Source organism: Atheta coriaria, unplaced genomic scaffold, assembly GCF_025399875.1.
Source record: "Atheta coriaria isolate IRGN ID8LTWV9N9 unplaced genomic scaffold, Caltech_Dcor_3.1 hic_scaffold_9_pilon, whole genome shotgun sequence".
NCBI lineage: Eukaryota > Metazoa > Arthropoda > Insecta > Coleoptera > Staphylinidae > Dalotia > Dalotia coriaria.
In genome coordinates, this window is record NW_027045451.1 from 10,647,017 (window position 1) to 10,670,434 (window position 23,418).

At 35.9% G+C, this 23,418-nt stretch overlaps 2 protein-coding genes across 2 annotated transcripts; both read left to right on the forward strand.

Moving 5' to 3' along the window:
• The first annotated feature begins 1,620 nt into the window (after positions 1-1,620).
• On the forward strand, positions 1,621-2,357 carry LOC135798772 (uncharacterized protein C06E1.11-like). The gene is made up of 3 exons (XM_065311718.1): positions 1,621-1,627; positions 1,692-1,849; positions 1,906-2,357. The coding sequence occupies exons 2-3, from the start codon at positions 1,748-1,750 to the stop codon at positions 2,350-2,352; spliced, it is 549 nt and encodes a 182-aa protein (XP_065167790.1). The 5' UTR covers positions 1,621-1,627; positions 1,692-1,747; the 3' UTR covers positions 2,353-2,357.
• A 1,333-nt stretch (positions 2,358-3,690) lies between these two features.
• Positions 3,691-4,453, forward strand: LOC135798737 (uncharacterized protein ZK688.7-like). The gene is made up of 2 exons (XM_065311667.1): positions 3,691-3,823; positions 3,880-4,453. Exons 1-2 carry the CDS (start codon positions 3,731-3,733, stop codon positions 4,321-4,323), a joined length of 537 nt encoding a protein of 178 aa, XP_065167739.1. The 5' UTR covers positions 3,691-3,730; the 3' UTR covers positions 4,324-4,453.
• The last annotated feature ends 18,965 nt before the right edge of the window (positions 4,454-23,418 follow it).

Consider the following 23,418-nt stretch of genomic DNA (forward strand, 5'->3'; position numbering starts at 1 on the left):
AATAGTTGTTTTGATGATGATGGAGGATATTGAAATATGACACTGAAAGTGTATATGATGGAAATGGCCATATTTCTGACCATCGATGTTTTGCGCCGTGATATCAATTCAGATTATTGCAAAAATATATTACACAATCGACATGTAGTGCATTGCAGCACGCCAGCATGGACACCAATTTCGGATACGCGTAAATCATTACTAATTAATTAATTTATATAAAATGAGTGTTGTTTTATCTTTATTTACATTATTTTGATTATATTTCAGTGAATTAATAAAATTTAAGTTAAAATAATTTTAAAAGGTTATAAAATGTGTTATAATTTTGTTTTAGTTGCATGATTTTTAGCAATTTATAAACACACTGTATATGGTTTATGCGCACATAAACATTTCTGCATATTTTATCCAAAGCGAAGCACTCTTATCGTGTTATAATAATTCATAGAGAGGCGGCAAACGTTCTCACACCAATTCGGTTATAGTTCCAGCCCTCGTTTCATGCGCATTTGCATTCCATGCAAACCAACGCAAAATGGCGGCATGCGCCTCACTGCAAGTTAATTGTTGCGGTTTATTTTTAACCAAAACAAAAATATATTCAAATATACATCCGCCAGTCTAATATCTGATTAACCGTTGGTAATGAACTTGAATTCTCTCCCCAATTTAACCCTCGCCACGACTTGCTACTAAATCATAACAAAAATATAATAAATTTCAGTTGCAATAAAAATATTGTTAATATGCACCCCAACTTGACTGCACCCTAAGAAAGCTTCTTTATTACGCTTGTTTGCCGACGACGGTGTAATCTATTATTGTGGTTTGCGTCTTAGCTTCAACCCAAACCACCCTTATTACCGCTGCACCCCTGGCGCTGGTTTTGTTTTGCTTCCTACGCATTAACGCATCAGTTCAAATGTAAACGCATCTTTTGTTTCAGCCAGGGGTGTGTAATCATACAATTATGAAAGGTTGTTGAGCGGAATGCAGTGGGCAAAACACAGAACAACCCCGAATAATGTTATGGGGTTGAGTACTTTATGTTGGAGGGATTTCTAATTAGAATTTCTACGGGGAATCAAGTAATGCGTAATTCATTTCCGACACAATCTATTTTTATAATATTTCTTAAGTATTTGATATCAAGTGTATTGATTACGCACTTTCAACTTAATTTTTACTTACTTAGCATTTATTATTTATTACAATGACGTCGTTTAAAGCTTGAAAAATAAAAAAGATAAGTGAAAAATTATCAATTAGGTAAAGGTATCTTATCTTTCAAGTTTTATATGACGTCATTGTAATTCTAAAGTAAATACATGTTAATGTCAATAACAAATTAATAAAAAAAAGTAATTGCCCGGATATTTCACTTAAAGCAAAATACTTCGAAATTCATACTAATCCTTTTTTCTTTATAATTTGTCTAAATTAAATATTGAATTACTGCAATTACGAATGTTTATTTGATAACTATTAATCTCTATCTGAAGATTTCAATTTCGCAGAATTTTGATTGCCGCTACGTGCGTATATATACGACATGATTTTGCCAATGCCAGTATCGTTTGGCTTGAATTTACTTATATATCTTGGACAGTACATGAGTTAGCAGGTAAGATACCGCATTTTTTATGTATTGTAAATAGGCAAATATATATATATATATATATGCGTAGATAGATATAACGCAACGTGCACAAACTCTTCTAGTATATGCATTTTTGCAGATATTATGAATAATCAAACAAAAGAAAAAATTGAAGATCTTCAGGAAAGGGGTGAGAAAGTGGGAAAGCGGAAGGCCGCCAAACAACTAAATCGCAACTATCAACATGTAAATTAATTGTAAGCCTTTTAAAGTTGCAACGTGTAATTTCTATTTTTGTGTAGGTTGTGAAAAATACCTCATCGAAAACTGTAAAAGGTGTAGCAAAAGGTACATCCAGAGCGCTACTCATTCCAGCATTGATATCAGACGCCTACGATGTGGGTAATGCTGTGTCCGCCGATTACCAAAACTCGACTAGCCGTAACACGGTTGAGACAGTTGCAGGTGTAGCTGGTGGTTGGGGAGGTGCCGCTGGTGGAGGTTCTGCTGGTGCTGTCATCGGTAGTGCAATATTTCCAGGAGTAGGCACTGTAATTGGTGGTGTGGCGGGTGCCATAGTGGGTGGAATTGGTGGATTCTTTGGTGCTAGTGCAACGACCGAAGCAGTTTCGGATTTGGCTGGTTATGATATGGAAGAAAGATGCTGTAAGAGATGTAAACGGAAATTTATTGTGCGTTTATACCTGTCTTCTGAATCCAAACAAGTTTATTGTCCCGATTGTCGGTAAAAGTGAAGGGCATTAAAATGACATTTATATGTTAGTTCTAAACTTTAATTGTAAATAATTGTAACAAATTTTCAACTTGCAATAATATAATTTTTTTATTATAGATAATTCTAGAGTTCATTTTTTTTCAGTCGAAACACGAAAATAAAACATTATTATCTGTATGTCATATGACAAGTATCTATTTATAAACAACTGAAAATTTACTTCATTGAAATATATTTCCTTGTGTTTGTTATTTAAGTTTGTGTGCTGGTTATTTACATCATCGAAATTCGTTCGCACACTACTGGGAACTGTAAGGTTATAAAAGAATAAAGTACTTTAGTCATGGCCTTGACCGCCTGTGTTTAAAGTGCTACATTTTGTGTCTAAACACTTTGAAAACATGCACGTACCTGGATATTGCACTTGACGTCGAATACTTCAAAATGGTAATCCACCACAATATCTTCCTAATTTCTATAAATTAGATATGGGCTTATCATCTACGATTACAAATGTGTGTTCGATAATTATTTATCTCAATATGAAAGTCTCAATTTCGCCGAATTTTAATTTCAACAATGTAGGTATCATATACCAACTGCTCGATTTGCCAACCAGTATCGTTCGGTTCGAACTCCACGCTTTGTTTTCTCCTACTGTACTAACATAACCAGGTAAGATATTGCATCCTTCATATCATTGAATTTAAAATATATATTACTAGCTTTAACCCACGGCTTCGCTCGCGAATATCTAAAATAATGAAGTTGCTTCCGTACGCATCTGTAGTCACAGAAGAAGTAACAATGAAGTAGAATGGTGGGAAGTTTAAAATGGCTGAAAGTATAGTCTATGGAAGTATAGTGTACAGTCTCCATAGTGTAGTCAATTGGATTTGATGTTGACGTCACTGTCGGTAATACAGTGTGATAATACAGTGTGATGGTACTATAGTACTTAGGTTTGAGCTTCATTTCTGGAATGCTAGAAGGCGTTAATGTAGTCAAATAGCCAGAAGCAGAGGTATTATTGGCTAAACAATTTCTTTATTTTATTTAAAAACTAATTTTTTTTATGAAATAAAAAGTAGCATATAACCATTCGGGGACCACTAAGAATATGTTTACAAATTTTCATGATGATCGGTTAAGTAGTTTTTGCGTGAAAGTGTAACAAACATCAGAACTTTCGCATTTATAATATTAGTAGGGAGAGTCAAGTTGTTTCATAAGTTTAGACAGATGTACTAGTATTTATGTAGCAGTAAAACGAGTTGGAAAATTCTTTTGTTACTGATGACAATACATCCAACTTACCTCTTATTAATATAAATAAAAAATATGCAGTAATTAGAATTGAAAATTTATTCAAAATTATTTCAGCGGTCATTATGAATAAATCAGCACCTGAAAAGTCTGTAGGAAGTAGTGCCGCAACCGGAATGTTGAGGTCTGGGTCACACCTTAATAAACATTTACCACAAGTAAGTAAAATATATGGTTTAAAAATTGCAAAATATTATAAAACCCTTATATTTAGGTCGTATCTAGCACCACGTCAAAAATGGTCAAAAGTGCAGCGGGTGCATCAAAAGTAATGCTCATTCCTGCAATAGCATCCGATGTTTATAGTGTGTACGGTGCTGTGTCAACCGATTACGAAAACTCGACAAGTCGTAACACTGTGGAGACAGTTGCCGGTGTTGCTGGTGGCTGGGGTGGAGCAGCGGGTGGAGGTTCTGCTGGTGCTCTTATCGGTAGTGCTGTATTACCGGGAGTTGGCACTGTAGCCGGTGGCCTTGCAGGTGCCATTGTAGGCGGAATTGGTGGACTCTACGGCGCTTCAGCAACAACGGAATTAGTTTCTGATATGGCGGGTTATGATATGGAAGAAAGGTGTTGCAAAAAATGCGGATACAAATTTACAGTGCGTTTGTATCAGTCTTCTGATTCCAAACAAGTTTATTGCCCTGATTGTCGCTAAAAGTGCATGGAATTAAATTACATTCAAAACTTCAATTAAAAATTACTGCTACAAATTTAAAACTCGCAATAATATTGAAATTTTTATTATGGATAATTTTAGAATACACATATCTATATTATATGACAAATATTCCTCTTCTTCTTCGTAAATTGCATAAACTGCTAATGATTTCTCTTAATAATTTCTGTAAATTCGATATGAATTTATTAATATGCGGAGATATATTTATCTCTGCGTAATTCATATACGAAACAATTTTTATTTTTATTTTTCATTGAGTACACTATTTGCGCACCTACAACTTTGCTTTTGGTGATGATAATTTTGATAAAATGTCATAACATTTGATATAACATATTTACTACCTTTTGTGCTATACCAGATAAATTCCGCTTCATATTAAACTCCCATTAAACATTATTTCTAACATAGATTACAAATATTTTTAGTATAATTTTTACTTGCGTTGCAGACGTTCTTTACGAGTTCTTCTAGTACATTACAAAATTAATAGAATTGTCCTATGCATGCTATTAGCCAATAAAAATTGATTCGGTCAATGTCAAGGTCAGCATGTAAAATGCAGACGTTCATTTGCAACTTTTTCCACGAATTCGTGAATAAATAAAGGTACGTATCACGAAAACGACTCTAAAAGTAATTTATGCTGGACTAGTAAAAACAAAGAAATATATTTTCCAATTACTCAATGTTACCCGTCAGGTTAATACTTGTGTATACTTTACTATGAATTAAATTATCCTAAGAATTACTTTTTACGTCAATATTTATTATTTTAACATAATTTCTTAAAACACTCCTTTAAAAAATCATAAACACGCTCAATTCAACTTCAATTCATTCAAAACTTTGTAAAAGAAAAGACTAGTTATAACGCGTGTGTTTAGTGCATTATTATTCAATTATATTCGTGTTTTTCTGTTGGAGATGAACTTTTGAGATAGTGCAAGTCGGTTGTTTCTTTCAGTGCTGGCCGCTTGTAATTCGCTTGTAATTCTTGTCATTTGAGTTCCCCGAATGCTCCACCGAGCCATTGAATTACTAATTGAACAATTACAACGCACGATTTCTCAGTTTTTCATCGCCTTATCTTATCAGCATCTACGCATCGACTTTTACGACAAATTTATTCAAATTCTTCGTGTTTGGACTTTTCGAAACGTATTTTAACCTCACATGCAATAAATATCAGATATATATATAAAAAACTCTATCAAAATATCTAAATATTTGTTTAAATCATCTTTAGTAATTTACGATCTGTTGGTTTCTAATATTCGTCATACATTCAGTACACACCTTCTTGTCTTAAGCGCTTAATAACTGCTTAATTATAAAAACCACATTTATCTTGTTGCTTCTACGTATTTTTGGGTTTTCAAAGTCATAACTAATGTTATAATCAAATATTTTCTCCTTTTTGCTTTTAAAAATGTTAAACATAAGTTTAACACGACGTGAATTATTAATATGCATTAATAATCAGTTAGTAACAAGTTAACTTCTTGTTTAAATTATTTACATCTCTTAGTTTCTCTCTTAATAGCCACTTCGAAGATTATGCTCGAATGGAAATCTCGTCGGTAATCATCGTTAAGGCGGTGAAACCGCCGCAGCCAGTTAACATATCGTAACGTCGGATATGTTAATTACGTTGATTGCAGCCTGTCAATATTGATTATAGTAATAACCTCTTCTCGCCCGTGAATGCAAGACAAGAATTTTCGGCGTGCAACACGGAGATATTAATTTAAATATTTCAGTCTCGATCTGTTTTTAAATCATAAGAAATTTTATTTTAATAAAACACCCACTTAAAATAATATTAAAACAGAAAATGATATTGTTCTAATTTCACCTATAAAGTTTTTGCACGGATTTTAGACCAAGCCGTGAATAATATCTATTATCTACGGGCATTATATACGGGGCGGAGATTGCGTCTGCACAGCAGACTTAGCTACCGAGCAGCACAAGTCAAACACGTCTCGTGGAACTAGAGTGGAAGTAGAAAGCATAGCGTAAGCATCACGTGGCTAAACGTTGTTAAACACTCGATTGTTTAAACGCTTGCTACGCTCGCTCTCAATCAATCCGGTGAGTAAAATCTTCGTTTTGCCACTTGGTACATAATATACTATTTTGTGGTTTATTACAGAACGAATGAAATAAATAATTTAGTTGTGTTTGTTTTCAATCAATACATTTTTTGTTTTCAGCCAAAAATCAATGTTTGATAACACAAAGAGCGCGCGTGGAATATTTGATCCAAAAAGAGATTAATAATAAATATTCTGTTGTTTGCCGCGTACAACTCACAGAGACAAACACGTCATTACTAACTGCTTTCGAAGCCGAAATTTGAAATTATTCCGAACGTAATAACGCATTTACTCGATTCATAAAATGTCGCTTTGTTTTTTCAGTCCTTTCGACAGGAATATTTAATGTCAACTTCAATCATTACGTAGGTATGAGCTGGCAAAGTTTCCAACTCGCACGATTTCATGTGATTTATGACGATTGACATTTGTTAATAATTTAAGTCGAAATTGACCATACGTTTGCTCCCTGCACTCGGAGTGTTTCAAAATTTAATAAATTGACATTGATTTTATGTCGAAAATAATATTTTATTCAAACACTTGGTATATTCAATACATTAAATAAATAAAACAATTGAAACAACAGCAGTGAGCCGAGTTTCGGAGCCGGAAGATGCGTATCGCGACAGTAAGTTGAAGGGCAAAGGTAGAAAACGAAAACGCGGAAATTTATAAATGTCAAACGTGAAGATCAAAATGATGATTATTAATTAACTAATGCTTTACTCGCGAACGCGCGAGTCACCTTTGGCATTACGCTTTACCTTTGCTTCTGTCTTTACCTTCCGTTTTCGCTTTCTGGTCGCCTTTGGGTCTTTTCCATTTTCTAGCTACACCTTACAATCGTGTTTGTGTGTGTCAATGGTAGCATGTAGCATTCATTGCGAGCCATTTATTACGTAATAATTTAAGCGCATAAATATATAAGGATAGCAAACAGAGACAAAAAATAACAGAAAAGGGAAACCAGTTCAACGAACAAACCGGAAATATTTTGATATCTATTTAATTCAGAAAGAAAATAGCATATTAAATATCAAGTGCGCTAAACGGCACTCTAACAACGTTTAGCAACGTGATAAAATACTTTAGTCACGACTATGGCGGTCCGTGACTAAAGTGCAACTTTTCACGTTGAAACCATGATATGATACATGATACATGCCCTTTAAAAGTAAAAATAGAAAAATATATTTTTGTGATTGTGTTTTCTATTATCAAGATTTACGAACCTGTAACCAAAGACTTGATACCCGTGTATCCTGTGAACAAAAGCAGCAAATACCTGAACACAAGGTGCATTCACCGCCTCGACAATAAATTCAATATAAATGAGATTAAATTTTGACCGTGCCGATTGCGATTGCAACTGCGCTGTCAATTCCATTATCCACCACACACAATATCTACATCTACTCCTCCTTACATCCCTGGTGACCTCCGAAGAAAAGTCAATATTCTCCACTACTTATTTGAAAACTACCGCTACAAGACTAAACTTACTTTACTTGACGTAAAGTCGGGTAAGTTACGAGTATAACTCGTAGCAAATTAAATTAGTGAATTCAGATTTTGAATTTGAATTTTGAAGCCTGGATCCCTGGCCCATGAATCATGATAATGAACTTGTGGTTAGTCCACTCTTGGATTCTGCTCTACCACATGCTTCCGTTCAATTGTGAGCGCCGCCTAACCGTTCTAAGAATTTATATTTCAGTGGTATCATGTTAGGCTGGTAGTTATCTCTGCCCAGCTTCCGGTAATAATTAACCAACCCTAAAATAATTAATCAATCTGATTCGGAGTGTTCTACAAATTTAATTTTAACCAACAAATATAACAAGAGCTTTCGAAAAATTGTTTATTGTTTTAAAATAATAGTTTATTAAATATCACGTGCACTAAGTGGCACTTTAACAACGTGAGCATCACCTCGTGACTAAAACTCGTGACTAAACTACTTTAATCACGACCTTAGCTGTCCGTGACTAAATTGCTACTTTTGAATCTCAAAACCGTAGAAAAAGTAATTTGTTACCGGTGGAAGTAAAAAAATATAAAATGTAACTTTGTTTTGCCATCAGAAGAGATAATTCTTCCCTGCTGTGCAATCAGAAGAGTAAGAGTAAGAAAGGAATGCAACTTAAAGAAAGAAAGAAAAAAAGTCGAAAAGATCGATTCGGTTAAATTCTTTTGTCTTCGGCGAAATTAGAATATAAATTAGGCTGTCGCGGCATTATCGGAATCCGAGGCTAACTGACGTTAATGCAATTTTACAACTTTCTTCCCTCTCGCACCATTGTAGGCGGTGGCGGCGTCGGCGGCCAATTTTCTAATTGATTGTCTTAATGTGCGGAGCTTTAAAAGTTTAAAACCGAATTTAAGAGCGTCGAATTCATGCATTCGCCCTACGAGCGCATCCACAATCCGCCATTCTATTCTTTTATTTATTTTTTCGCTTGTTTGTTTGCTTCCAAGCGAAAAAAAAACACACCAACGTCTGCGTCGTTTTTATGGCTCACGATTCAATTGGATGCAGTTTTTATTTAGTAATTAAGGTTTTATCACAAAAAATCTAAATAGACTTTAATTTCGGTTCTAATCTCAACTTATTATACTAATTGACAGATTAAAAAAAAATCAGAAGACTTTATTTTATATTTTAATGCTGTATAGTTTTGTAATATTCACGGTGCATTATCGTTATGAGTTTAATTTCGTAAGAGTGGGTTGTAGTGGATTCTAGGCGCTACTCACCGAAACTTTCGCTCGTGAGATGGCAGCGCGCGATAGGTGAGCGCGAGGTGTTGCGGATCGGTTTATCGGCGTAATAAATTTATTAAGCGTCGTAATTTACGGCCCCTGGAGGTGAATATGACTTGTAAAGATAAATAGCTGCGTTATAGTGCGCTAGCGCCACAACACCGCGCGGCAAACATTAAATGCACGTAGAAACTACGCCGGCACAAGAAAATCAATATGTTAGGTTTATTACTTATTTCATGAATTTCCAATTTTTAACCAGAACTATTTCAAAAATGATCATATATTGCGCAAATGATACTGATAATAAAATAATTTTTCTATTTCTTCTTTTTAAACAGCACTTTGGCTCGGTTTAGAGAGATGAAAAGTGGTACTTTAATTATGGATACCCAAAGTTGTCACTAAAGTATTTTAGTCACGGGGTGGAGAAAATATAGTATAAATCAAAAAATAACGTTAAGATAACGCGTTATATGTTGTTAAAGTGCCGCTTAGCGCACTTGATACTTAATATAAAACTATTTTAAGTTTTTAAAATTTTAAAATTGAATTTTTAGAAGATGTTTGGTTTTAATATAGTTTAAGGATTTCTAACGGGTTCTAACAGACTTTCTCCAACTCCAATAGTCATTTTAACCCCATTGGCATCAGTTCCACTTCAGACCTCTTCTGTCCTCGGCGTGCACCTTTCAATAAACTGCTAGACATGGAGTGTGGAGTAAAGCTACCGCTGAATGAGCTGAATACAGCCTCCAACTGCTCCAAGTCCAAAACTCCAAACTGTGTTCATTTTGTTCCGACATAGTCCCAGCTTCGGCTCTAGCTCATGCAGTTTGCTGCAAGCCGGAGCAATTTCTATGTTTGCTGGGTGAACACCACCACCTAGTAGTACTAGTAGTTCTCATTGCTTTTCAACAGTAATACGTTTCGGCTGGCCACGATAACGCCGTGCACGCCACGTCCGACCTTATCTGCCGGCCGGCGAAGACTGGCTTACGATGTCCAATAATGTGTCTTCCGCGGCGTGCGCCTAATCCGGAGGATATCTCCAGTCGAGTCCTTCACAACCAAAACCAGCTTCAGCAGTATGTAGAAGTATTCTCGCATTCTCAGCCAAATACGTGACGTGAAACATGACTTGATACATATACAATTATTAATTTTATACAGTGTGTTCAACACACTTTAATTTTCAGCGATATTTTTCATCCTGGGAATAAATTAATTCCGTCCATATTTAATTCATAATTAACACTTTCGTGCGATTTGTTCACGTCGCGCCTCTTAATTATTGCAATTTTTACCGGGCGCAGCAGACGGACGAAGCCCATCTCCATTTCGAAGGCGGCGACGCCAACGCATCTTTCGCTGATGTGCTTATTACGCTCCTTAAGGGGAAGTCATTAAACAAACAAATCGCTTTTTCGGAACCGCCCGCCATTTTCCACTTCGGTTCACTGCTGGAGTCGTCGCCGAACCGCGTCCACCCCTTTTTCTCATTTCCTTCGGCGCGTTAAATTCAAAGTAAACAAAACTGCAATTCATTAAAAATAAATCTGTCGTCGCGTTAACGCGCGCATTAAAAACCAGTTGCAACATCAAAAAGTGACAAAAAACGCCGGCGAAGAAGAAAAAAACATCCCTACACAAATAAGTGGGTATTAAAGAGTCAAATTTGAGGGTGTTTTGATGTTGCGGACAAAAATAAAAGCAGATGTGCGATGATGGCGCGAGTAGTTGGAGTGTTTGTGTATGAAATGCCAAAAACGCAACTTTACTACTTTCCAAATTGTTTGATGTGGAGATTAAGAGGCGCACGAGGCACTAAAATCGACACGAGCATGCCGCACGTGTTTCTCTGCTTTATTTTCATCTGTATTGAGTTTGCTATGATTTTATAGGCGTTTGTTTTGTGGCTTTCAACTTTTTAAGCTTTGTGTAATTTTAGGAGGGATTTTATACGCTTTCAACATAAAATAAACCATTTATTATATTTAGTTATTTATAAATAATTTAATGAGTGAGTGCATCGACTCGTACAATTCATTTTTATGTGCTTTATTAAAGCGTCATTTAAACGCGCTTATCGCAAATCTCGCCGGCATTGCTCACGAATTAACATCGTTAAATTGTTGCTTTATGACAACAAGAACCAGCCGTAATTAGCCTTCGACATTACAGCGCAACAAGAGTTAAAGACCCTATAGTCGTATCCAACATGCAATCCTATTGTTTTTATTGTCTGCGCGCACCGAGCGTGGTTCATTTCGCGAAAGATTTATGTGGAATATGGAAATATCGTTGATTTGTTCGTTTTCTCATTTCGTTCACTTTGTGCGGCATTCTTGATTCCGGACGGCTGTACGTTGTTCAATTGCAGGTCTACGAGATGCCAGACATGTGATAAAAAGCTCTTGCGGTTTAACAAAAGACTCGTTTGGTGATTTTCATCGCGCGCACGAATTTGTTGAATTATAACGCATCGTCAACTGTATACAAACGCAAAGTGCAAGAACAAGAAATTTCTCGTCTTGAATTACCATGGCTGAGACGAGTCAAGTTGAATTATGATAACAAACCAAACAACAATATATAATACTAGCTTTATCCCGCGACTTCGCTCGCGTTGAATCCATCAAATAAATATTAGAAATCAATGAAGTTGCTTCCGTACGCGTCTGTAGTCACAGAAGAAGTAACAATGAAGTAGAATGGCGGGAAGTTTAAAATGGCTGAAAGTATAGTCTATGGAAGTATAGTGTACAGTCTCCATAGTGTAGTCAATTGGATTTGATGTTGACGTAGCTGTCGATAATACAGTGTGATAATACAGTGTGATGGTACTATAGTACTTAGGTTTGAGCTTCATTGCTGGAATGCTAGATGGCGTTAAAGTAGTCAATTAGCCAGATGCAGAGGTATTATTGACTAAACAATTTCTTTATTTTATTTAAAAAATAATTTTTTTAAATAAAAAGTAGCCTATAACCATTCGGGGACCACTAAGAATATGTGTACAAATTTTCATGATGATCTGTTAAGTAGTTTTTGCGTGAAAGTGTAACAAACATCAGGACATTCGGATTTATAAATTAGTAGGGATAACCTCAATTTTACTTCTAAAATATTTTTTTAGGTTAATTAACCTGATTTTTAGTTTTTTTTTTGTATTTTTGGATAAAAATGACAATATTTTAGGAAGAGTAGCATTTGAGGTGTTTGAATTATTAAATTTGAACGGGTGTGAAAGTTTAACTCGCGACTGCATCTGACACAATATTGAATTTAGCACGCGCGCTCGAAAATTTCAATTTCGCGACGTGTGCGGGCTCGCATTCATCGTCGCGTGGAGTTTTCCGCGTTCGGCAGAGAACGCACGAAGTCATCATAATCATCATCATCCGTGCATCAGCGTTACTAATGTTTCAACTCGTGCCTCGTCTTGTGATTCCTCACAGTCTAACATCACATTACAATTTCAATCTCACTTCACTTCACTTACTTACTCCGAAATAATCCTCTAGGACTTAACAAATTTCTTTATTAAAAGTTATTTATTATTCACATTCAGTTAAGTATTAAAAACTGACTTGTAAAGCTCGAAAATATATATTTAAATATTTTTGTTGAAATTTTGTGTTAATTTAGTAAAAAAAAATATTTTTTTCTGTTTTCTCACTTTTTATTGATTGTAACGTCAGTGTTGAGTTAATCAATTTTTTGGATTTTTAGTTTTCTTGATAAATTTAATATTGATTACGAAAAAGAACTAAAAATGGTGAGTTTCTGCTTTGTTTTCAATTTGTAAATAAATCCACACCGAACAAAAATACATTTCCATCGAAAAGAGAGAAAAGCAGGAGCACGCAATAAGAAATAACGAATATCACGGCGCAATTGCGTCTGACTGCGATTCGCATGATTTATACGAATCCGGGCTTGTTTATGCGCGTCGCGGCGACGGCGGCTGTGCGAAAGCGACGCGATTTTTTCCCACATGTCGCACACGCTCATTGCGCACCGCCACCGCCGCCACCGAGACCATATTCCAGCGCGAGCGATATTCAAATATGTCGCTTTTTCTAAGCTCTCACGTATGTTGTTAGTTTTCCGCCTACGCCGCGCGCCACGGCATTCATTTCCAGCGCTCCAAGAATTTTTCTCCCTTTCGTGGCACGAGGCCGGTGTTCGCAAGAAGTAAACGATGTTCAGGCACGAGGAACGCGCGTATCCGTGACGTTTTGACAGGAAGCATTTCCTTCTTTTCCGCCTCCGACCAGCCGTGCGCTTGATCCACATTATATCAAGTAAATTACGTGCTACTTATAACATTTTTCTTTGGATTTCGCGGCAAATCTCCTTCGTGCGCCGCCCCAGCCACAACCATAAACATTTATTGTTTTAGAGGGCGAAGAAATATCTCCAACCATATAATTTATCATGTTTTTCAAAAATATACAACAAAACACTCTGTATATTATTATTATTATTATTATTATAAAACTGAAAAAATACGTTTTAAGATTTTGCTTGTGTTCCCCAGTTGTAAATTCCAAGTTGGTTGCATATTTCCTCTTATTATTTTCTTCTTTTCGTGCGTGTGGGGCTTACCCCGCCGCGGGAGGCGGCATAGTCGCGTATAAATTATGAGCGGATTTTCGTTTCTCGTTATTTTATTAGGTTTTAGCTTTGAGAAGGGAAGAAAAACAGTTATTAGAAAAAATAATGCAAAATTGCATTGTTCGTCCCTTATTTTTCTTATCTTTTAAAAGATTAAATTATATATTAACATTTGTCCACTTTTTTTCGTAATTTTGTTGGTTGTCAACAGTCCGTGTTGATTTTGAACCTTTTTCGTATCTTTTGATGCTGGTTTCCTACATTTCCTGCCCGAGCAAACATTCGAGGCGCAAACGTAACAGTTGGCACCCAATTCGCAGTTCCGGCACCTCGTCGCGAAATGATACTTTCTCCAAAACTTTTTCCGCTTCCAACGGTGTGTTTTTTTCCTTCGCGGCAATCGGAGTTCAAATTTTTTCTTATTCTCGGTTTGCACGGAAGTTTTCGTTTTTATTTTCAGCCAACAGGTTCTCGCGACGATTTTAGCACGAGCTCTTTTTATACCCGCTCGATTCGGCGAAATTTCTTTTCAACTCCAGAGCTGGCGCATCTCGTTTGAAGGTTATGGAGCGGAAAGTTTTGCGCGACAAGTGAGACTAGAAATAATTCCAAAGAAGAAAAATCTTTGAAGTACAAGCATAAAAATTACAAATATAGCAAAAAACGTTTTTAAAAAATAAATTTTTTGAGGTTTTAAAGGAAAAGTGATCAAAAATGAGGGTAAAAGTGACAAAGAATCGACAAACCAAACTCATCCCTCGCCCCGACGCATTTGCAATTGTTCAAATATAACTTTTGATATTGAGATTCAGGAGATCCGAGCGGTGAAACCGATTCTTCGGTTGTTTGCTCGAGGGATTGATATTGGATCGGAAACTAAACCCTAAAGAAACTCCGGCGGAAAATATGCTGCCGCCTTGCGCTGTTGATGATGTACAATGTACACGATGACATTTTCAAACTCAAATAATTTACGAGTATTTCAAAAAAATCAATATCTACTTAACAAAACACAAAAAAGTTGGTGTAACTGAATAAATTCATTATTTCTCGTTTCCAGTTGTTACAGCGGTATAATTGGCAGGATTACGTGATTTAGATAAATATGATAAATGAACTTGATGAACATTCAACAGCGTACACTCTAACTAAACTAATTAGGACATTATCGTTGCGACTACAACTAGTCAATTAATATCTGTTATAATTGATATGATTAGTCAATATGGTCAATTTTAAAATGTGAAAATTGTGAAAAATGGTATAACAAGTATCAAGTGCGCTAAGTGGCATTTTATCCACGTTTAGCAACGTGATGCTAACGATTGCTTTATTCCTTTTGATTTTTTTGCATTTTTATGGTCTTATAGGTTAATGCGCACAGCCAAACTCCACCACGTGACTAAAAACTGTGACTAAAGTATTTTAGTCACATCCTTGGCGATCCGTGATTAAAGTGCTATTTTTCGTGAAAGCAGATAAAAGTATTTTTTAATATTTTATTTAATAACATTAAATGTTACTTATCACCGTGAAAAAATACCAAGTGATAAATAAAAGTTTCCACTTTACTCAGAGTCCACTCGCCGATCGGCGGATTTTTATTACGAAATTCTCGCCCGCTTCTAGTGATTTGTGTTAAAAAGTGTTATAAAAGCCATAAAAATAAATCGCCGGTGCTTGGAGCTGGCGAAACGTTTATTGCGCTGAAGGACGAACAAAAACGCACAAACATCGTGGAAAAATGTACAAAACTTAACGAATAACGAACGAAAAATGGAAGGAAATTGAAAGAAAACAATAGGAAATATGTGAGTAATCAACGCGCGCGAGGCAAGGAAAGATTTTCCAATGTTTTCAATGCGATGCAGATGTTGTCGAGCACATTTCCAGAAAATAACTGCATGAGTTCAATAATATGTCGGTGTGTACTTAAATTTTTTTCTCTTTCGTTTAATGATTCGCTCATAAAGTTTCAGTATTAAAATAAAATGGTAGGTTTTATTTTTCATACTTAGATTTTCTTCTAAGGGTGATTTAAAAGGGATGAAACCCAGACCTAAGTCAACTCCATTTGTTTTCATCTTTTTTCCATTCTTTTTCATCCTTTTTGCAAGCACACAAGTTGCCTGCGTGCTCTTTTCACGAGTTTATCATGCTTTGAAAATCCTTCTTCGCCATGTCTTGAAAACGGTTCAACTTTATTACGCTCTCTTGTATTCCACCGTCATTTTTGTGTTATTTTTGTGTTCGCCGACGACAGACGTCGCTTTATAGCCCGCATAAAAACCGAACGCAAATAATACGCCGATTAGATTTATTCGAAAATAATTTATTGGTTCAGGAAATTTGCATTAAGATAAAACTAGCGTTTAGTCTTGGAAAAACGTTTGAATTCGCGCTCGTTCACTCCGCACTACGGCTATTACATTCTTTATACGAGTATGTATTCAGAGTGCGTACTTTTTTCGAATATAATTTTTGCGGCCGGCTCGAATTCCACTCTTTCGATGTCGTGAGCGTGTGCGCTCGTACGTCGCGTGTCCATTTGAGGTCGCATGATTTACGACACGGTCAAGCACAAACGTTCATGAATGCACGAGTGTCGCGAGTGAAAACCGAAACGAAAATCCCGGGCCCCAAAAAATGGCCGAAAACGCGCTGCGAAGAGAGAAAAATTATCTGTCATTTATTACCGGTTGGGCCGGAATTTAATTTTTGTTTATTCGAGTAAAAAACGTTCGATGTCGAATTTACGAGCGCTGGTATGATTTAACGTTGTACCGGAATTGACGATTTTGGTCTTGCTCCATGTGAAAATATACAGTATAGTTAGGAATACTAAAAAATTGCAAAATCATTATTTAGAGTGCTTTTATAGTAGATAGAATAAATAAATTCATATTTTGTTAAATAAAAAATAGAAATGTTCATTTTTTAATGATATTTTTCAGCACTAGCACTAGTTTTCCCATCAACTTATTTAACGCAAAATATGAGAAAAAAACTAGTAGTTTTACGTAGGCACTTACATAAAAAGCTCTAAATAAAAAGTTTACATTCAATAGTTAGTGAGCTGAGCATAAAACTTGCTGCGGCATGTAAAATCCAGCTGAGTTGTGTAGTTGTCTGGTCTCGAATATTTTGTTGGAACAAAACAGAAAACAAATACAGAAACACCGAAAAAAAAAAACAGACACAGCTGGAAAAAAAGCAACGAAAAATAACGAGCAAAGTGCGGGGTTGAAAGATAATATAAACCAAACTCTACGTCGTGCAACTAACAGTCGACCCACATTGCGCGCAAAATAGACTCCAAACAAAACCGAAAACATTATAAAACAACTACCACGTAAAAAGTGTTTGTTGACTTACTACGAGTACAAAAACTTGTCTGCGCGGTCATGATTATGAAAACTACATGAATTGCTACATTTAACCTATGTCTAATTTTTCCTAACCTCAAAACAACAAAAAAATATAAACTACTTGATTATAGATGGCGTGCGGTGTAAAAGTCACCCCATGTATTCTTGGTGATCTACTGCCAAGAGGCGTGTAAATAAATTTTGCAAATCCTAAACTTTTTTGTGTGTTCATTAATAATTTCACCCAAACTCCAAGGCTTTAAAAATTTATATGGAAAAATTCACGACACGACATTCCCCCCCAAGATGAAGAACAAATTCTCGCCTGTGCGAAATCTTCACCGTCATGCAAACACTTTTCGTGGTCATAATTTTAACGCCGAAATTTCTTTCATTTTCATATTTTATGCGCTGGATGAATTTCAAATTTTGACGAAAAAATCAACGCTTGGGTGAAAAGAAGCGAGAAAGTTGCCACGCGGCGCAATGAAAGGGCAGTTTTGATAGTCTTCGAGATTTCGCGCGGCACGCCGGGGCGAAATTTCGAAAACTTTGTTAATCTCGTGGATTTATCGCCGCTGCGCCTTGTGTATTGCTTATTAAATTATTATTTGCTTTCGGTGGCGCGGCAAACAGTAAAGTTTTGAGCGCGCAACGACCGCATTGAATACCAATCATTTGTTATTGATTTTTATTGCCTTTATTGGTTGTTATTGAAAGCCGTAAATTCTTAAGTATAGCATGTAACTATTCAAGCACGTTGAAGTAAAACTTTTAGATAGGTTAGGTTAGGTTAAGTCACGTGGCTAAACATTGTTAAACACTCGATTGCTCAATCAATCTCGTGAGTAAAGTCCGCGTTTAGCCACTTGATACTTAATATACAAAAGTAAAACATTTGTGGCGTAACTATTCAAGCACTTTGAAGTAAACAATTGGCTTTATTGGAACATGTTTATCGAATAACTTAATTCGCGCAAATTGTGTGGGCGTTTTAAAATATTCTCTAGGTTTAAGTACACTAATATTGAAAATCGTTGCAAACAGGCACCTAATGCGATAATCAATAGTCATTAAGTTGTTACCGGCGCGGTTTTATTGCAGCCGTGTAGTACGCGTGCATCGCCGGAGCAAGGTAGGAACAAACCGGGGCCAATAATAAAGTGATCGATCGCGTTTGCTCTTCGCTCTCCGGATGGCGCCGCCACCGCCGCCGACGCGTGTTTTTCGACCCTGCCCGACTCGACGCGCGTTGCAGTCGAGCATAATCAGATCACAATATTATTGGCTGGATAATAAGGCATTGTGCGCGCTGGTAAAATATTGTTTGTCCTGTCAAAATATTTTGTCAGGTGATGTCGAATGCTAATATATCATCGTCGCAAAACTTGCTCTGATTTCCTCAACATAAACACGACATTCTACTAAATTTACAAACTACAAAAATGACTTTTGTATTTTTTATTATTTCTTTAAAAATATCATTAATTATAATACAATAACCTTAAAAATCAAATTTTAACCTAATTTAAAGAAACCTAACCTATTTCTTGCCCTATTCACGAAATTGTAATCTTGGTAGTGTTGTTGCATGTTAATTTCTTTGTTCTCTTGTGAATTTTGTGTATGCATTGTCATCGTAATCGGTATCGTCAACGAAATGCAATTTTCCTCATCGCGTTCTCTGCAGCGCTCGGCGCCTCCGCCATCTGCATGCAGATTTCTCCTTGCTTTCGTTCTCAACTTATTTCATTTTACTCTTATCATTTTATCGCACAATTTCATTATTTTTTAATTTGTTTTCTGCTGTTAATGTGCAATCAAACGTGCTAAGCATTTTTTTAACTCTAATAACAATAAAATGATTATGAGCGTTGTAAAAGCACCTAATATAAATAAAAACAATTTTAATTTCTATTGTGCCATGGAGTATACTTTTTTTGCTTTCCGTGCTTATTATTATTTTGTTGCGCTTGGATAATTTAGGTAAATATTTAACGATGTCTTGCGCTGTTTTGTTTGCTTCTTATTAGAAGGCGCGCGTAAGGTGATGCCGAATGTAAACGTAGCCTCTTGGCCTCTTGCTATTGAGGAGCGGCAGGAGGCACAGGCACCAGTGGAAAATCGTTGGGACACGGCCGTTGCCGTCTAGACACCTCATATATATATTTTTTTCTTTCTTGCTCTCGGAGGAGAAGAAGCTGTGTGCATCGATTGCTCTCAATTTTTGTTATTCTTTATTTGTGTATAAGAACACGAAAAAAGCTCCATTCTGATATCATCCGCACTTAGCGAGCACTTTTTTGTTTGTTTATTATTAAAGGCATTGTTAATAAAGTATCATGTTTTTTCTGAAGATCAACGTCGAGAGCTTTTTTAACTTGGACTCAAACGGAAAAAGTTTTAGGGAATTAAGGGGATCATAAAAATATTATCACAATAAATTATAAATATAACTAAAGCAAAATTTTGATTTGATTTTTTGATTTTTTTATCTTTTCACTTGAATAATCATAGCTCCTTCTTCTATATTCTTCTACTTCCTGATTTCGTATTTAGCGCATTCGACAGCTCAATTTTTTCATAATATTATTAGCACTCGAATCGCTTGACGTCAATGGTTCCAACCTCTTTCATTCTTCCTCAGCTCCCGAATCCATCCGTGAGTTGAAACGAAACGAGCCGGTAGCCATGCGGTTCCGAGATAACTTTCGCTTCGACGCCTTTCCGTATTTCCATCGTCATCATCGTTCCTCCTCTTCAATTCCGGCGCGCGTGGGTCTTTGCTGTGGCCGGTATTGTCCAGACCTACAAATTCTACCCTCTTACACCCGCGGGCAAAAAAACCTCGGGTGGTGAGAGATGGAAAAACGAAAGTCTGGAGAGCTGAAAACAAGTTAATTCAATTTAATACCTGTCTATCAACGCGTGCACGACCGGAAGAGAGAAGAACCCACGCAAAAATTTCACCCCGAGGCATAGAAAATACAAAAAACGAGAATAAAGCAAAAACAAAACAAAAAACGCAAAAATTATTTAAAAAATAAAATTTTTGACTTTCATGTAGTTCTACTTTCAATTTAACTTAAACCATTCCAGCTCCGGTGGCAAATTGAAGGGTTGTAACTCTTTTTAATCCACCGGATGCTAATTCGGTCAGAATTAGCAAAGCGTAATTGGTTGTCCCGGTTTTTTCCGAATGCGCAGATCTGGCGACCGGAACTATTTGTTATTCTGGTGATTCATGCAGGTGAAATACTGCAACTGGACCTGCAACAACAGCGCAAGCCTTACAAGCTACGTTCAATCCGTTCTACTACCACTAATACTCGCCAGAGTGCAGCTGTATCCTGCACCGGAGTAGTTGAAAAGGGACTTACGAGGGTTTAATTTGTGCGCACGCCAAAAACTGCATAATCCCAGGTTAATCTCATCCCCAAAATCGCGCTCGTCACTCTTTTCACTGCTTAAATTCAAATGGAAATGTAGAAAATAAATTTCAACCAGAAAAAAGCGCGGTATTCTTAATGTCATTGTTTCGATCGCGAATATACTGATTAATTAATCGGATAAGCTTCAGAATATGCAACAATACGTTACATAATTAATCAATGATTAGACATGCGTCGGTTATTATAATCTGCCGTTGTGGTTGTGGAGGTTACTGGTGATTATCTATATGAACTAAAACTAAAAGCTAATTGAATTATAATTTACTCATCAAATTATATCCAGTGGTAATTTCATAATTATATTGATTGATTGAGTTTTTAGTTGTATTAGCGTGAGTTCTTTGTTTTATGATGATAAAGGTAATTTAGAGTTAATCTATATTAAGTAGGTACTTTATTTATTAAGAATTTTAAAGAATAAAAGCATTATAAGGCCTTAAAAATAGATAAAACATTAAAAAGATTCTAATGGATTGGTTTTTAAAAATGCAATCTTGGCAACTTTTACAGCATGACATAAAAATACGCAACTATCGCCATCTGCGCGCCGCGTCACGAACACTAAAATATATTCTGATTTATTTTTATGTGACATAACCTGTTTTATAATTATTATTTCTCAATTTAATTAGTTTTCTGGTAATGTTTAAAGAATTAAAATTGCACTATCTTACTTGTAAACTTTGCGCAATTGACTCAACTCGTTATAAACGTAGTTTAATAACGTTAATAGCCATCGCTTTGATGTTTGTCTCTACATCTCAGCGTTTCCTTGCTCCTGGTGTATTTTTAGTTGCCTTCTTTTCGTGTTCGCTTCCGACATATACCGACAACTTCATTTATAACGCCTCTCTTAATATTCCCGTAAATTTCCAGTGAATTACCTCGCAGCGACTTGACTTGCACTTGCCGTTAATAGTTGTGACATCAAAATACTCATTCACATCTCTATAAATACGCCAAGTTAATTAATGGCATTGCTGTTGAAGCTTATACGATAGTAGTGCTTTAGAAAGTACTTTAATTACTTTTTTGATTATCCAAGTGAAAATTTTGAAATTTTTGTGTTGGTTTATTATGCGTGAGTGTGCGATTAGTAAAGGGGCCGGCTCGCTGATCGCATGCAATGTTGTATTGACGTTGTCAACATCGGGTCGAACATAATCATGCCAACACCCACGCCCAATCGGCCGCCATGTTGCGCGCTGCATCGCGTCGCATGTACGCTGACATGTTCGACCTGTTTGTTCTAATTAGTATTTGATTTATTGGCCCGGTTTATTGTAATATTTTCGTGTTTGGGCGCGCGCACAAATTGGTACCAAGTACTACCAACTGTGTCAACAAAACACCAACATAATAAAACAAAACTCACTAAAGTTACAATAAAAATGAGACTAAATTACACTAATGTTTAATTTATAATTATCGTAAAATCGAAGGGAAATTGAATTAATTAAATTTCTATATTGGTAGCTCATTACGCAGTAATTAATCAGTAGAAATAAGCTCAAAATACTAATTTCGCGTACGAATTCAGCGAATCGGCGGCTAAAGGTGGGTGAGTGTATATATGCATACGCGAGTGATTTTCAGCCGGACCCCGAATATAAATCCACCCTACACGCACTCGCGCCGAAGAGATATCAGCTACGTGCGCGGCGTGCCGTATGCGAGGGCGTAATTGTGCTGACTGCACGCTGTTTTTGTCCACAGCATATGGGGTCAAGCCGGAGAGGATTCCTGCGCGCGCGAGGGCTGTAATAACAGCATTAATGCGATATCTATGTGATTAATGCCCGAAAATTACGAAATTACAAACATACGCTTTTTCATTATTATCAAAAATTGTTATTATAAATCTAAAAAAAAATTTCATCATTTTCATCCTATTAACTTATTTGTGTCATTTTTTACTACATTAAACAAAGTAAGTATTACGTGTATTAATGCGCTTAGGCAAATTGCTCTTTTTCTCGACGTCTCGTCACTCCTTCCATCATATTGTTTGTGTAAAGAATTACCTCGATAGCAATTTAATAAGAAAATAATGTTAAAATAAAATACGGCAATTCAATTAATTTTTTTATTGTAGCAACGGTTGTTTTGTATCAATTTGTATAAATCCGATTAAATACGAGTAAAATAGAAAACAAATGCTAGTGGGGTTTGACGTGTGACGCCCCTAAAATTTTTCAAGGGCGAGACTCCATTGAGTAATTTTAAGGGAACTTTTTTGCTATTCTTTTTTTGGGCAATTAATTTACGCCGCGCTATCGTGCCGGGTTATCTGTGGCGGTATGATGTTGATTAATGCCTAAATAAATTAAATGTTTTTTTTACTTTCGAAGCGTTCAAGAGGCAAGAATGCAAAAAGAAATAAAACTACAGGCAGGAAAACAATTGATCTAAAGGGTGTAATTGAAAAATTTAATTTTTAACATTTATTTAATGAAATTTATGTAATGCATAAACTGCAAAATTCAAAATTTGCAGAAATATATCTTTAGGGTTTAGGTTAAGTCTTAAGTTATTGACGTCACTTTTAAGTTACGCATGCGCAAAATGATTATTTAAAAACAATTTCCGCAATAATAATTTTGTTGATCCCTATTAATAATATAAATGCGAAAGTCCTGATGTTTGTTACACTTTCACGCAAAAACTACTTAACCGATCAACATGAAAATTTGTACACATATTTTTAGTGGTACCCGAATGGTTATAGGCTACTTTTTATTTAATAAAAAAATTATTTTT